The sequence below is a fragment of the Schistocerca cancellata genome, chromosome 1 (assembly GCF_023864275.1).
Source record: "Schistocerca cancellata isolate TAMUIC-IGC-003103 chromosome 1, iqSchCanc2.1, whole genome shotgun sequence".
NCBI classification, from domain to species: domain Eukaryota; kingdom Metazoa; phylum Arthropoda; class Insecta; order Orthoptera; family Acrididae; genus Schistocerca; species Schistocerca cancellata.
Window position 1 is genome coordinate 572,729,677 of NC_064626.1, and position 14,299 is coordinate 572,743,975.

The window sequence follows — 14,299 nt, forward strand, 5'->3', positions numbered from 1 at the left end:
CCTATAAATAACGGCCGGGTGCGCGTGGCAAGGCAAATTAACAACCGGCCAGACCAGACAGAGCACGACCGAAATCTGTAGAAAAATTAAAGTTAGATCACACAATTAGAGGCGATTAACACAAAGCATTACATCGTCGGAAGGAGGCCCGGACAGAGGTGTGGTGTTAAGATGACCAAGCTCAACTGACAAGGCCTTATCCTGCAGAAGGCCTTTTAAGATTTTTCAGTAGCCACAAGAAGATTGACTTGAGTATTAACGCAAAAAAAATTTATAACACGACACACAGTGATTCTTAAATACGTGGCCAAAATATTTCGTCACTTAGTATCAAAATTATAAGATCTGCCCCTAATGGCCGTTAGGTAAGGATAAACAGTAGACCCCTAGAAGTCCAACTTAACACCATGTTCATAAGGAGGTCATAGTTTACTCACAACCATGAAGCCACGATAACACAAGTGGCCAGAAAGATTAATCAATATGCTTACTGAAAGCTGCTTATACAATTAACAAGAAAAGATTTCTAAATTTCAAGACTTTTAAATGTAATCCACAATAAGACGGTCATTACGATCTGTACCACTTTAGCACAGTAACATAATAGTAACTTAAACTATGGATTGACTCGAGAATAGTACAATTTAGAGTGGGCACAGCCTTTGACCCATTCTGGTAGAACACTTTGCTGCCCAACACATAACTGCACACAGTTTAATAACCGCAAGACTCTTATACAGAGTCAAAGTTTTAATTCACTGAGGCGAGGTTCAGGCAGCACATCCACAACAAGGCACCAACAGTTCACAGCGTAGACCAGAGTCTCATATCACTAACCAGGTTTTTTTTTTTCTGCAACAGTAACTGGCCGCCCGCGTTTGGCAGTGGATGGCCGCAAATCCACTTGTCCCTCATAAGCTTACTTCCCGAGAGAGCTCGGCAGGCACCTTTGCGTTGCTTGCATACAACTGAGCTTAGCCGTCCGAAACACCCGCCTGCCCCAACAGGCTCGCGGCTTCCCAGCTAACAGCACAGCATTCTGCGGCCACTTCCTCCACGGCGCGACGCCTTACTGCCTGGTGACCAACTTCCCAACTACCGAAGCGTCGCAGTCGCACCGCTCGGGTAAAGGTGCACACATAACCCCTCAACTGACTATCGAGAGATCGAAGCGACACTCACGGCTCAATCAGGAACCTGGTGGTGTACGAAATATTCACCACCAATATCTGATTATCAGAATGAGAGGTGGTAGCGTACCGTGTCCTCATATCAAATGTCTCAGGTTTCAAGGTCAGTTTACAGCTCTCTCGCAGTGAGGACATGAGACGCTTTTATAGAAATCCGTCTGTCGTAATGAGAGAGAACAACTACAGGATTACTCGTCATAATCACGTGTACGACACAATTAGTGTTTAACGTCCCGTCGATGACCAAATCATTAGAGACAGCGCACGGCCTCGGATTCGGGTACAACCGAGAAATAAATTGCCATATCCTTCCGAAGGAACCATTCCGGCATTAGTCTTAAGCGGAAAGCGTAAATATGAATGGACGACATGAAATTTGAACTGCTTATTGCCAAATATGTGTCTAGTCTGCCCTGTTAACCCCTAACACATAACTCACAGGTCTTGCTGAATAATTCCAGTAGGACTTTAGGACCTTTCAAGTAGAGCTACGTGGGAAATTAGTATAATGATCTACTTAGAAGATTCTAACGTGTGGCAGCTGATATTAAATATCTGAAGAAGACAAGTTAAACAACTTCAGAACGGATTTTTTATTTCATTTCTGGTGATTACATTACTCCTACAAAACTTTACAGATTGATAGCTCTGGTTATCCAGAGAAAGACATTAGATTGTCATTCGTTCTGGCGATAGCAGAGATTATACGTTTTCCTTGTCGCAGCTCACAGAAGCTCCGTTTCACTTACGAAACATAGACGTGCCGCAAGGGAAATTTTTTTAAATCCTAGCATATCCAATGAATTCGTTATCACACATCAGTTCGTAAATATCGCAGGTACCTCAAGTATTTCTTTTCACCGCATCTGTAACTGTTTCAACACCGAAGTAAGTGCAGCTGGGTGCTTCGGTGTAAGTACAGTAGGTCTAATTTTTCATACTTTTCAAGTGAAAGTGTCACTTTCTTACAGTGATAAAATTCATTTCTTTATATGTACTTCTGGTCATTTCCGTGTGTTGAGGAGGTGTAGAGCAAGGAAACCATAACCTCTTAATTGAAAGAATAAATCTCCAAGGCTTTAGGCACACAGTGATATTACACATTTTTCTTGTTGTATATCATAGAAAATGGGTTTCACTTACAAAACACAGACGGTCCTTACAAGAACTGTTGAACAATTATAACATTTCTGTGAAAGTATGTAAATTCATAAGCTTATACCAGTCAAAGAAACCAATTATTTGCGTTTGATGAACATCGACTAACAAAAGTACTACATGAAATTGCCGCGAGGGATTAGCCAGATGGTTCAAATGGCTCTGAGCACTATGTGACTTAATATCTGTGGTCATTAGTCCCCTAGAACCTAGAACTACTTAAACCTAACTAACCTAAGGACATCACACACATCCATGCCCGAGGCAGGATTCGAACCTGCGACCGTAGCGGTCACGCGGTTCCAGACTGAAGCGCCTAGAACCGCACGGCCACACAAGCCAGCAGGGATTAGCCGAGCGGTGCAGGGCGCTGCAGTCATGCACTGTGCGGCTGGTCCCGGCGGAGGTTCGAGTCCTCATTCGGGCATGGGTGCGTGTGTTTGTCCTTAGGATAATTTAGGTTAAGTAGTGTGTAAGCTTAGGGACTGATGAGCTTAGCAGTTAAGTCCCATAAGATGTCACACACATTTGAACATTTTTTGAACTACATGAAATTATCATCAGTTATGTAAGTAACGCAATGTTCCTGTTTACCGTTGTTTTCACTCAGATTGTCGACAATTCAGAAAATTTTATTTGAATACTGTGCATTTTGCTACGCAATGAAGAGAAATTTCTTTGATACACAGGTAGAGGAAAGAGATCGAGTAATCACTTCTCAAGTGTGGGTGTCCTTGAACGGTGAACGATATGGACATATTTTTTATCATTCAGTTATTCCCATATCAGCCTCGAACGTCGTCAGCTGTTTAATCAGTTCGTAATGAGTTTAGTATAAAGTTCAGAACAGACTCTGAGTGGTCGAAGCTGTTTCCTTATTTGTGCGTCTACGTGTGGGGAGCAGAACTATTCTGGTAACTATAGCGGAAACCTGTCTCGTTTACTTGACTTCATGCACTGGCGGGGTCAGGGATTTTCTCTGCCTCGTGATGGCTGGGTGTTGTGTGCTGTCCTTAGGTTAGTTAGGTTTAAGTAGTTCTAAGTTCTAGGGGACTTATGACCACAGCAGTTGAGTCCCATAGTGCTCAGAGCCATTTTGAACCACTTCATGCACTGTCAGTGACGTAATAGCAGGATATTATAAGTATACCACGTAGCACCACGACGACTTCCATCGTAAACGGTAAAAACTTTGTGTTTTAGAATGTATCTGCGCCTAGTTCTCAGCATCAAACGTGTTGTTGTCATTTTGTCACTGTAGGCAGGAAATTAGTTTTAAAAGTACTGAACACGTTAAGAAATAAATTGTCACCGCATCTATCGACGGAGAATGGTGTTATCTGCTGACTGATAAAGGGTCATAACAAAAAAAAAAGGGCACGATTTCTGATTTTCCCTTTCAACTTCAGTACGTAGATCCAACTTCCAAATTCTCTTTCTCTAAATTTTGAATTAGTTGTAGATGACACTAAACGTTATGAGAACATTCTTGCCATCGTTTGAGATAGAAAATAAGTAAGTAAAATAAATATACTCGTTTGCAAAAGTGAGGTCAGAGATAAAATACTAAACGATGTGTTCCTACGTGTTTTCTTCCGTTTCAGGACTAGCTTCATTCCCAAATATCTGCCGAAATTTGTGTCACCTGCAGAAAAGTGATCATGAAAGAGACTTGCAGCAGTAGAAATGTTCAGTTCCTTTAAAAAATTTCGTGCTGCTACTTCTTAGAAATAATTATGGTTGCTTCAAATAAGCAGCATAATTACATAAGAAAATTTGTAATGAAAGAATCACGGAGTTCGAACTTATAATTATTTCTCATCGAAACCAATGTCTACAACAAAATCAATGTTTACATAAGGCATCTGACGGTATTTCAATTAGGACTAGCGCTCGATCTAAAACTAGCCTGAAATCTATGCTTACTAACCATTCACTTGAAAGCACTTTGCGCTATCTGTAAGTTGTTAGCGTGATATGGAAACATTTCAGTAATAATTTTAAGCCTTTCAGTCCAGTCGAAAATTCCACACAATTTCTGCATCATCATAAAAAGTATATAACGAAATGTCTAATAAAAAGATTCGTGAGCTGCATTTCATTAGTACCTTATAAAAAAACTTCGTACGGGAAGACATACCAACAATTTATTTAAATACTAAGTAGTAATGATTCATAATTAATTACTTCTTATCTCTCAACAAAGATAAAAAAGTGATAGTCTTGTAACGAACTACTTTAAAACGTCAGTATCACTTCTATTCACAGAGAAGCGCCTATCGCACTGAGTTGTATGAGGATCACTCATTTCTATTTGTCGTCAGAAATCTATAAGCGTGATCCTCTCACACCACTAAAAAAGCTGAGACTTTTCTTGTGGTTCTTAGAAATAAATTTAATGAAAATGATACTTCATTCGTTTTTAGAATTTCCTGTTTCCTGACCCTCCTTCCTCCCTAAATTAATTTTCTAGTAACTTTCTTCTTTGTTGTTCTCTTTTTTCACTGATATTATCACCCCGAAGCCTGTTACCATTGTTGTGTGCCTTTTTTTCTTTATTTTGTTAGCCTGATCGTCTCATTACAACTGAAAGTTTTAATTGTCCCTCTTGTATTCTTTATCGTGGCACTATGTTTCCTGCACCGAGTTGTAAGCGCCGTTAGTAAATGAATCTACGTCGGATATCTTAGCGATATGACCAACAATATGCTCTTTTCTTTTACAGATTTTTCCACGTTGTATCCTGCATGCCTAAGGCTTTCGTTGGTCCAAATGTCTCATAAACAAATCCTGTGATGCCGATACGCTATTAAAGATTTATTTCACAGCCATAGATCAATGCCTAAAACTAATATATTTACTACGATGAACAAACCTTTCTGTAGCTATGATACCTCTCACTTTTTCTGTGTCAGATCGTCTGGTCACAAGTGCTTCCTGCAAACTTGTAGTTTCTTGAATTCTTTGCGACACATTTCCCGTAGACGTAGTAGTATCACGTGCTCTCATATGTATTTGCTCTTACCTTTAAAAGGAGTTTGGAAATTTAATATTCGAGAATCAAGAATTGCGGAGACCTTTGTTTTAATTAACTGTGCTTATCTGGTGACCACTTGACGAATAAGTAGACATTCACTTCAGGACAGCAATATCGTCTTTCTACCATCCAAGACTGGTATTAATTTCAAATTTCAGTAATTCGCCGCTGGTATACTTTCCTTTATTAAAAGCTACCGGTTTCTGTAGATTAATCTTCCATTTTCAAGTATTTGACAGTGGGCACCTAGCATAAGGTAGGTCGAGGTATGTAACCGGAGGCTTGTCAGTTGCCTGAAGATGCAAGATTAACCGTTCATTAAAGACAAGTGTGTCAGAGGCGAAATTTTTTTAATGTCAATGATAAATGGATCTATATCTTTTAAGTGTGAAAATTATTAGACGAGCAGTGTAAACATAAATGCAATCAATTTTTCAGGATCGCCATGTTCAGGTACCTGTGCACCGCTGTGCTGGCAGGTTTGCTGGTCGCAGGCACTGTAGCAGACACACCTGCTAACTGCCTCTACAGCGATATCCAAGGAAGCTGGACGTTTTATGAGGGCGAGAGAAATCTCGACAATACAGCGACCTGTGACACAGTCGGTATGTCCTACCTCTATGTATGTGTGTGTTTATGACAGTTCTTACTAGTTTCTCAACATTTACACTTCATATGCACCTAGGTACGCTTGGTTGGGAGTAGTAGCTGGAACGTGCTATGCACACAAAATACAAATAAATCGTGAAGGATTGATCTCTTTATTTTCCATTTCGTAATATAAAGCAGTACACAGTAAAAACCGTACCAAACAATGGAAAAAGACTGAGGTGAACGCGAGAGGCGCAAGAGTCGGGAAGTTACTGAGTCCAATTGCAAATTTTGTCAGTCGGATATATCATTGACATCATGAAGATACTTGTAGTTGCCACGTGGAGCTACACATCTTAAATCGTCTTTTACACTAGAGACTTTGCTGCCTCAATCTACAACACGTGGTAAATGAGTCTACTGCAGCGCCCCTGGTGTGTAATTCATATACTGCGTGTCGCCTGTAACGAGTGATCTCTTTGTTTACACATTGCAAGAGCTGTCGGCTGTGCTCTTGGGTATTCAAAGGGTGAACATGCGCTACGTGGCACTGTACATTTTTTTTTTTTTTTTAGAAAAAGATAGCTGAAACGTAGAAACGAAATTAAGGAAACGGTAGTGATTACATAAATTTATGCTTCAACGGCCATTGTCACAATCAACAAAATATTTCTGATTATGTGACCACATTGTCAATGTGTAAAATTCTCCAACGTTTCTGTCAGTACTGCAAATGGCCTTCCTCACTGTGTTTTTGTTAACCGCTGAACAGTTTTGGTTCCTGTAGAGTAGTGGAAGAGGCTGTTATCGTAATTTTACTGGATATTAAGGATAAGGGGAAGGGGTCTTAGACGTCCATTTTTGGAGACAATGGCTATGACATGAAGATGGTAGATAAGACTATGGCGACAAAGAATGAAGGCAATAGGGAAAAACAGAAGGAAGCGAAACATTACCCTTCTACTGTATATTTAAGGGATCACTGAAAGTTTGGGCAAAATTCTCCTCCGAACAGTTATCAAGCTGATTTTTCGAAGCAGTAACAGAATAGAAGACACTTTTAGCGCAACGAAGAAAAAGGTTCAAATAGCTCTGAGCACTATGGGACTTAACTTCTGAGGTCATCAGTCCCCTAGAACTTAGAATTACTTAAACCTAACTAATCTAAACACATCACAGACATCCATGCCCGAAGCAGGATTCGAACCTGCGACCGTAGCGGTCGCGCAGTTCCAGACTGTAGCGTCTAGAGCCGCTCGGCCACTGCGGCCGGCCGCCCAACGAAAGACAAGCTACATGCTGCTGGAGTTTACGAAAGCGAGTGCGAATGTGGGCTAGTGTAAGCACACCGCTTTCTAAAAGTAAAAGATACATCTGACTAAGACAACACTCTAAGTCAGCGGTGGTAGAACACCAGGATGAGTGCGGTAAACTGATCTAATTTCGAGAAGACTGAGTACTGGCGAAACAGCGTCTTGCCTTCAGGAGAAAGACTAAAGAAGCGATATGTAACGTCGGAGGACTTTACACATTGGCAATGTGGTCACATAATCAGAAGACTTTTGTTGACTGTGACGAGAATTTTGTTGACTGCGACAGTAGCTGCAGAAGCCTAAACTTATGTTATCACTGGTGTTTCCTTAATTCTACTACTACATCTCAGCTTTCTTTCTTTAAAAAAAGGACAGTGCCACATAGCGCATGTTCACCATTTGAATGGTAGAGAGCGCCGGCTGCCAGCAGTAACAGCGCTACGGAACGGCAGCTCGTGATAAGCACTCAGAGTGTTGGAACGACTCAGCAGACACTAGGCAGCAAGTAAGCAGCGCTACGTCACTACTGTCGCCCTTTTCTCAGTTGCCTATATCCACCAGTGACAAGCAGTTAAGCAAACACCAATCAAGAACATCTGTTTCCACCAATCAAAAGAAATAATGCAAACAGCAATAAAGGACATCTAATACCCTTTACCTCACCCTCAACACCCGAGAACATCACAATAACAACCCCTTCCCCCAGTATACAGGGTGTTACAAAAAGGTACGGCCAAACTTTCAGGGAACATTCCTCACACACAAATAAAGAAAACATGTTATGTGGACATGTGTCCGGAAACGCTTAATTTCCATGTTAGAGCTCATTTTAGTTTCGTCAGTATGTACTGTACTTCGTCGATTCACTGCCAGTTCGCCCAACTGAAGTAAGGTAATGTTGACTTCGGTGCTTGTGTTGACATGCGACTCATTGCTCTACAGTACTAGCATCAAGCACATCAGTACGTAGCATCAACAGGTTAGAACGTGCTTTTGCAGTCAGTGCAATGTCTACAAATGTGGAGTTGGCAGATGCCCATTTGATGTATGGATTAGCACGGGGCAATAGCCGTGGCGCGGTTCATTTGTATCGAGACAGATTTTCAGAACGAAGCTGTCCCGACAGGAAGACGTTCGAAGCAATTGATCGGCGTCTTAGGGAGCACGGAACATTCCAGCCTATGACTCGCGACTGGGGAAGACCTAGAACAACGAGGACAGGTGCAATGGACGAGGCAATTCTTCGTGCAGTTGACGATAACCCTAATATCACCGTCAGACAAGTTGCTGCTTTATAAGGTAACGTTGACGACGTCAGTGTATGGAGAGCGCTACGGGAGAACCAGTTGTTTCCGTACCATGTACAGCGTGTGCAGGCACTATCAATAGCTGATTGGCCTCCACGGTTACACTTCTGCGAATGGTTCATCCAACAATGCGTCAATCCTCATTTCAGTGCAAATGTTCTCTTTACGGATGAGGCTTCATTCCAACGTGATCAAATTGTAAATTTTCACATTCAACATGTGTGGGCTGAGGAGAATCCGCACGCAATTGTGCAATCACGTCATCAACACAGATTTTCTGTGAACGTTTGGGCAGGCATTGTTGGGCCCCATGTTCTTCCACCTACGCTCAATGGAGCACGTTATCGTGATTTCATACGGGATACTCTACCTGTGCTGCTAGAACATGACCTTTACAAGTACGACACAACATGTGGTTCATGCACGATGGAGCTCCTGCACATTTCAGTCGAAGTGTTCGTACGCTTCTCAACAACAGATTCGTTGACCGATGGATTGGTAGAGGCGGACCAATTCCATGGCTTCCACGCTCTCCTGACCTCAACCCTCTTGACTTTCATTTATGAGGGCATTTGAAAGCTCTTGTCTACGCAACCCCGGTACCAAATGTAGAGACTCTTCGTGCTCGTATTGTGGACGACTGTGATACGATACGCCATTCTCCAGGGCTGCATCAGCGCATCAGGGATTCCATGCGACGGAGGGCGGATGCATGTATCCTCGGTAACGGATGACATTTTGAACATTTCCTGTAACAAAGTGTTTGAAGTCACGCTGGTACGTTCTGTTGCTGTGTGTTTCCATTCCATGATTAATGTGATTTGAAGAGACGTAATAAAATGAGCTCTAACATGGAAAGTAAGCGTTTCCGGGCTCATGTCCACATAACATATTTTCTTTCTTTGTGTGTGAGGAATGTTTCCTGAAAGTTCATGGCCGTACCTTGTTGTAACACCCTGTATAAGAAGCAAACTTCTCTTTCTGAGTAGTTAGCTAAAACATGCTGAGGTAGGCCATTTGCAATAGTGGCTGAGACATCGGACAATTTTGCACATTAACAATGCGGCCAAATACCCAGATAATATTTATTACTGATAAAATCAAAATTTGTGGTGGATATTCTTTACAAAGGCCGTATGGTAAGTTCTCCACACTGCCGAGAATTGAAAGAATGGGAAAAGTGTCGTCCAAATATTTCGGAACATCAGCTTTCATTTATTCGAGAAAATATACTTGATGATACAGAACGATATTTTAAAAATCAGGGAGAATCTAAAGGATGAAATGTGGAACATATTGTAATAAGGAACGTATAGCAAGATACATGAAACACACTACAGCACTACGCACTTCCTATGCATTCGGTAGGTAGTATACCGTACTTTGGAAAACTTTTAATGGCAAAACAATACGGTACAATCAAATAGAATGAACGGAGCCTGTGAGTTCACCACTTCAAATATTCAGTGTGACAACCATGAGCTTCTTATATAATGTACAGAGACGAACCATGTTTTGTGTGATACTCTGTAAGACTGCACGCTTCCCTTGATGGTATCAAACGCTGTAAAGGTGCGATCAGTAAGCTCAGGTATTATTCCTGTTGATTTTGAATACGCAAGGGACTTAACATAAAAATGGTTCAAATGGCTCTGAGCACTATGCGACTTAACTTCTGAGGTCATCAGTCCCCTAGAACTTAGAACTACTTAAACCTAGCTAACCTAAGAACATCACACACATCCATGCCTGAGGCAGGATTCCAACCTGCGGCCGTAGCGGTCTCGCGGTTCCAGACTTAAGCGCCGGACTTAACATAATCCGAGGGGAAAAATTCGAGAGGGATGACTTGAGGGGAGAGCGCTGGCCATTCCCTTCTAATAATTACTCTCTATCTGAAGTTGTCTGTTAAGGCTTATACACACTAAGCCAATGAAGACCGACGAACGACAGAGACTGGATTCGGCCGAATGTTGGTCGCCTGTGCATTGGTATTCGGCTTCTCATACGCACCAAACGAAGGGCTTGGGACCAAGGAATTCGGCCATGTGGAATTGCAGTTGGCTGTGATAACTTGCTGAGCCTGCTCTCATTTTGTTATTGCTATAAAGCAGATGAGTGGTCCAATAAGGTGACCTCCATGAATTCGAGCCCAAATGTTTACTCAGAATCTCACCTGTAACTTCTAGTACGGGCAGTGCGTAGATTTTCAACAACTTGTAGCTGGCTATTGTAGGAGTTAAAAATACCCTCCACCCTCCCTTGTAGGAGTTGACGGATCAGTAACCAGCTCAGTGTCTGGAAAATAGGGGACACCTGCAGATTGACAAAGGAACCACTGTGAGAACCGTTGCCGTGGTTCAAAATCAGGATGTCCCATAGTTTTAAGTTGTTGATCATGGAATGGATGTAACTCCACACAGTACAAATCCCGCCAGACACTCGCGTGATATCCTTGCAGTGCGTGGGCAGTTGCACTAGTGCTTGTTTTAGGATTGAAAGCTACGTGTTCCATAATGTCTTCTTCCAATTCAGATATTCCTGCCCTCATCCTTGCACCTGGCTGGTGTATATCAGCTAACACATTTCCTCCATCCCACAGTCGACAACCAACATTGGTGACTAATGGACCACTACGAAGTCGTCTGTTTCGTTTCCTTCTTGCATACAGCCGACGATCTACAACGAGCGCAAATGAATATCAGGAAGTTTTCCAAATCTGCAATTACTCTCCGTGAAGCCGGAACTACCTTCAGCGTGGTAGCTGTACACTCAATAACTTTGACTAGTTTTTTGTTTACGTCATGCACCAGTGGACGGCAGGGGCGACAAGCACCAAGCAAACAACTTCCTGCACACAGACCCAGTATACTGCACAACCTATAGTTCAAACCACCCTCGCAGAAATAACAAAACGATTGGACACTACAGGGCACAGTGACACGTAAGCGGATAGCAACGTCGCACAGCAGAAGTCCCCTTAGTTTCGCTCAGTTGTCCTCAAGAAGCGTAACACAAGAATCTGCTATGTTAGCTCTTTTGTGGAAGTACGTCACTCAATTTCACAAATAAAACTATGCCTAAGATAAGCAGCGGGTGTGAACTTCTGTATGGAAATAACGTCTGTCCAGATCACAACGTAGACACTTTTACTTGGATGCTAACATTCTCTCCATTGGACCAAAAAACGTACCACTAAGAAGATGTGCGCTACAGAATTGCCCCAGATACTGTTTGTGGTTCGACGGGCTAGTGGTACCTACCGGAAGATGATGGTAATGATATTAATAACGCGTCACTATGAAAATATTTACAAGGTTCGTACAATTAACTACCACCAAAGACCATCTCAGATTCAATGGAAAATACTATGCACTATAGTTTACGTTGGATAGAAAATCAGATACTCGACCTCACCACTCACAGCCTGAAATTAAATCTTCCAGTGTGTAACTCTGTTACACGACACTGCACTTCGCTAAGCAACGGCGTAATAGAAATGTTCAACTCTTTTATTTTTTAAAAATGCTAACTGTCATGCTCGATAATACCGTATAAATATCGTTCCAATGCGAAACCGCAACTAAATTGGGTAGAACCTGCTAATTGCAGTGTGCTTGCCTGGATTAAATAATATTTACTTGTGTCGCACTTTCGGACGCATATTTAGTCTTTTGTTTACTTGACGATATTAATCAGAGATAATTTCTATATGTCGCAACCGTGAAGGCATAAAAAGAAGGCAGTTAGTACTACAGACTTAGGCTGTACGTTGTATTGAAGCCGGAGTGGACGGGTTCTGCTGCCATTTTACGTAGCCCAAAACATTAACAGACTACTGTTTACGAGTGCTTCTTGTTCACTATTTCTGTCGTGTGCGCGCAACAACTGTTTTAAATACCAAAAATTATATAGCTTACATGAATAACGTAGCGTCAGGAAGGGAATTTAGAACGTTTTTCTGTTCCTGAATGCGTATTGGGGGTAATATCACACAGTCAGAGTGACGTCACAGCGGTGAACTACGGAGGTATGAATGTTGCGAACCTAATGTTTTGAGCTAGTTAAGATGGCGGACATCAGCTTCAAGTTTGTAACGTAATGCCAACCCATTTTTTTTTTTTTACCTGGATGGTCGCAACCACGCTACAACAATATAGTTGCATAACTTGAATTCCAACATATTAAGTCGTTTTAAAATTCTCACCCTCTCCACAGCAATTAAATTATATTTCTTCCAAGAATTAGCCATCTTTCCCTTTAAGTAACGTTTTCGAGATAATGTCTCCCCCCTTTAATTTATGAAGTATGAAATAATTTCTTTATTTGGAAATTAACAAATCTGAACTAATATTCCTATTTCTTTGGGAATTAATATAGTTGCTTTTTGTAATGCTGCAGACTTTTCTTTATCTAATCATTGACATCCCTTTACCACTTCACAATATTTGTAAACTATTCTTTTCCTGTACAACTACACTTTACTTTTAAAATATACTTTAACATTAAATGTGGGGCAAATGAGACTCGGGACACTGTTTTTATTTTTAAAGCAGAAACTGTCCTGTGTTTATTGTCTGTTTTCTTTCATGTACATATACAAGCCAGCATGGATTTTGTGAGTGCTGGTTAAGCATGCAAACCTCTCTAAACGGAACAGTAAAAAGAAATTAAACAAAAAGACTGGGTCTCACTGCCATTTTGAAACTTTTTGAACTTTAAAATGAAGAAAAATTAATCTCACTTCAGGCATCGACTATCTGCTGAGCCATTACTATCGAAATTATTTAAAACACAGCACTCGCACGATAGGAGAGACAAATAGTGTGTCCTCAATAACAATGGTTCTCGCTTTGTCGTGTAGGGTTTATTAGAAAAGCTATTAAATTCGAGACCACTCTCGCAAATCTCCTACTAACTTAGACTGGTTCTCGCTATATCATGTACAACCACACGTCGCCCATTCTCCTAATTACACAGATAATCCAGTCCTTGTACCTATATAGAGATTTACAAACGTAAACAAATATACATCGACGCTCACGCTGAAGCCCCAAAATAATTTCTAACAGAATATCGCAAAGTGACCATTTCGTAAGTGCTTGCTTTACCCTTCAAATTCAAAAATATACCATCGCAGAGGCACTATTATCTTGGTAGGTGCTTTCTCGACCCTCAAATTCAAATAAAGCCGGCCGCGGTGGTCGTTCTGTTCTAGGCGCTCCAGTCCGGAGCCGCGCTGCTGCTACGGTCGCAGGTTCGAATCCTGCCTCGGGCATGGATGTGTGTGATGTCCTTAGGTTAGTTAGGTTTAATTAGTTCTAAGTTCTAGGGGACTGATGACCGCAGCAGTTGAGTCCCATAGTGCTCAGAGCCATTTGAACCATTTTTGAAATTCAAATAAAGGCTTGACATGATAACGCCATTTGTCTCCCACAAGAAAATGGAAAATCTAAAATCTAACTCAGATACGGATCGCCTACAGAGGAGTGGCTTCCAAGCTACACTTCCTTCAGTAACTTTTGGCACAAAATCACCAACCACGAGAAATCAATCATATACTACAAAACACCGTAGCCATTGCTCGAAATTCTACGTTCCCACACCAACCGATCACTTGACGCTTTTCGCCCCACAGCTTTCAAAAAATCTGATAACAGTCTGACGGAATTCTCGTAAACGACTGTAGCATTTGACTCACAC

General features: G+C 41.5%; 1 protein-coding gene across 3 annotated transcripts in view; it reads left to right on the forward strand.

Annotated features, from left to right (window-relative positions):
• The first annotated feature begins 1,949 nt into the window (after nucleotides 1–1,949).
• LOC126161835 (dipeptidyl peptidase 1-like) overlaps nucleotides 1,950–14,299 on the forward strand; it is a 59,432-nt gene continuing 47,082 nt past the window's right edge. Inside the window, exons 1-2 of one of the 3 annotated variants that reach the window (XM_049917944.1) lie at nucleotides 1,950–2,078; nucleotides 5,824–5,990. In XM_049917944.1, the coding sequence (XP_049773901.1) occupies nucleotides 5,831–5,990 (160 nt within the window). In that variant the 5' untranslated portion in view covers nucleotides 1,950–2,078; nucleotides 5,824–5,830. Of the gene's footprint in view, nucleotides 2,079–3,181; nucleotides 3,263–3,451; nucleotides 3,532–5,823; nucleotides 5,991–14,299 lie in introns of those variants that run through there. The other 2 variants (XM_049917951.1, XM_049917959.1) reach the window with 2 other exon arrangements.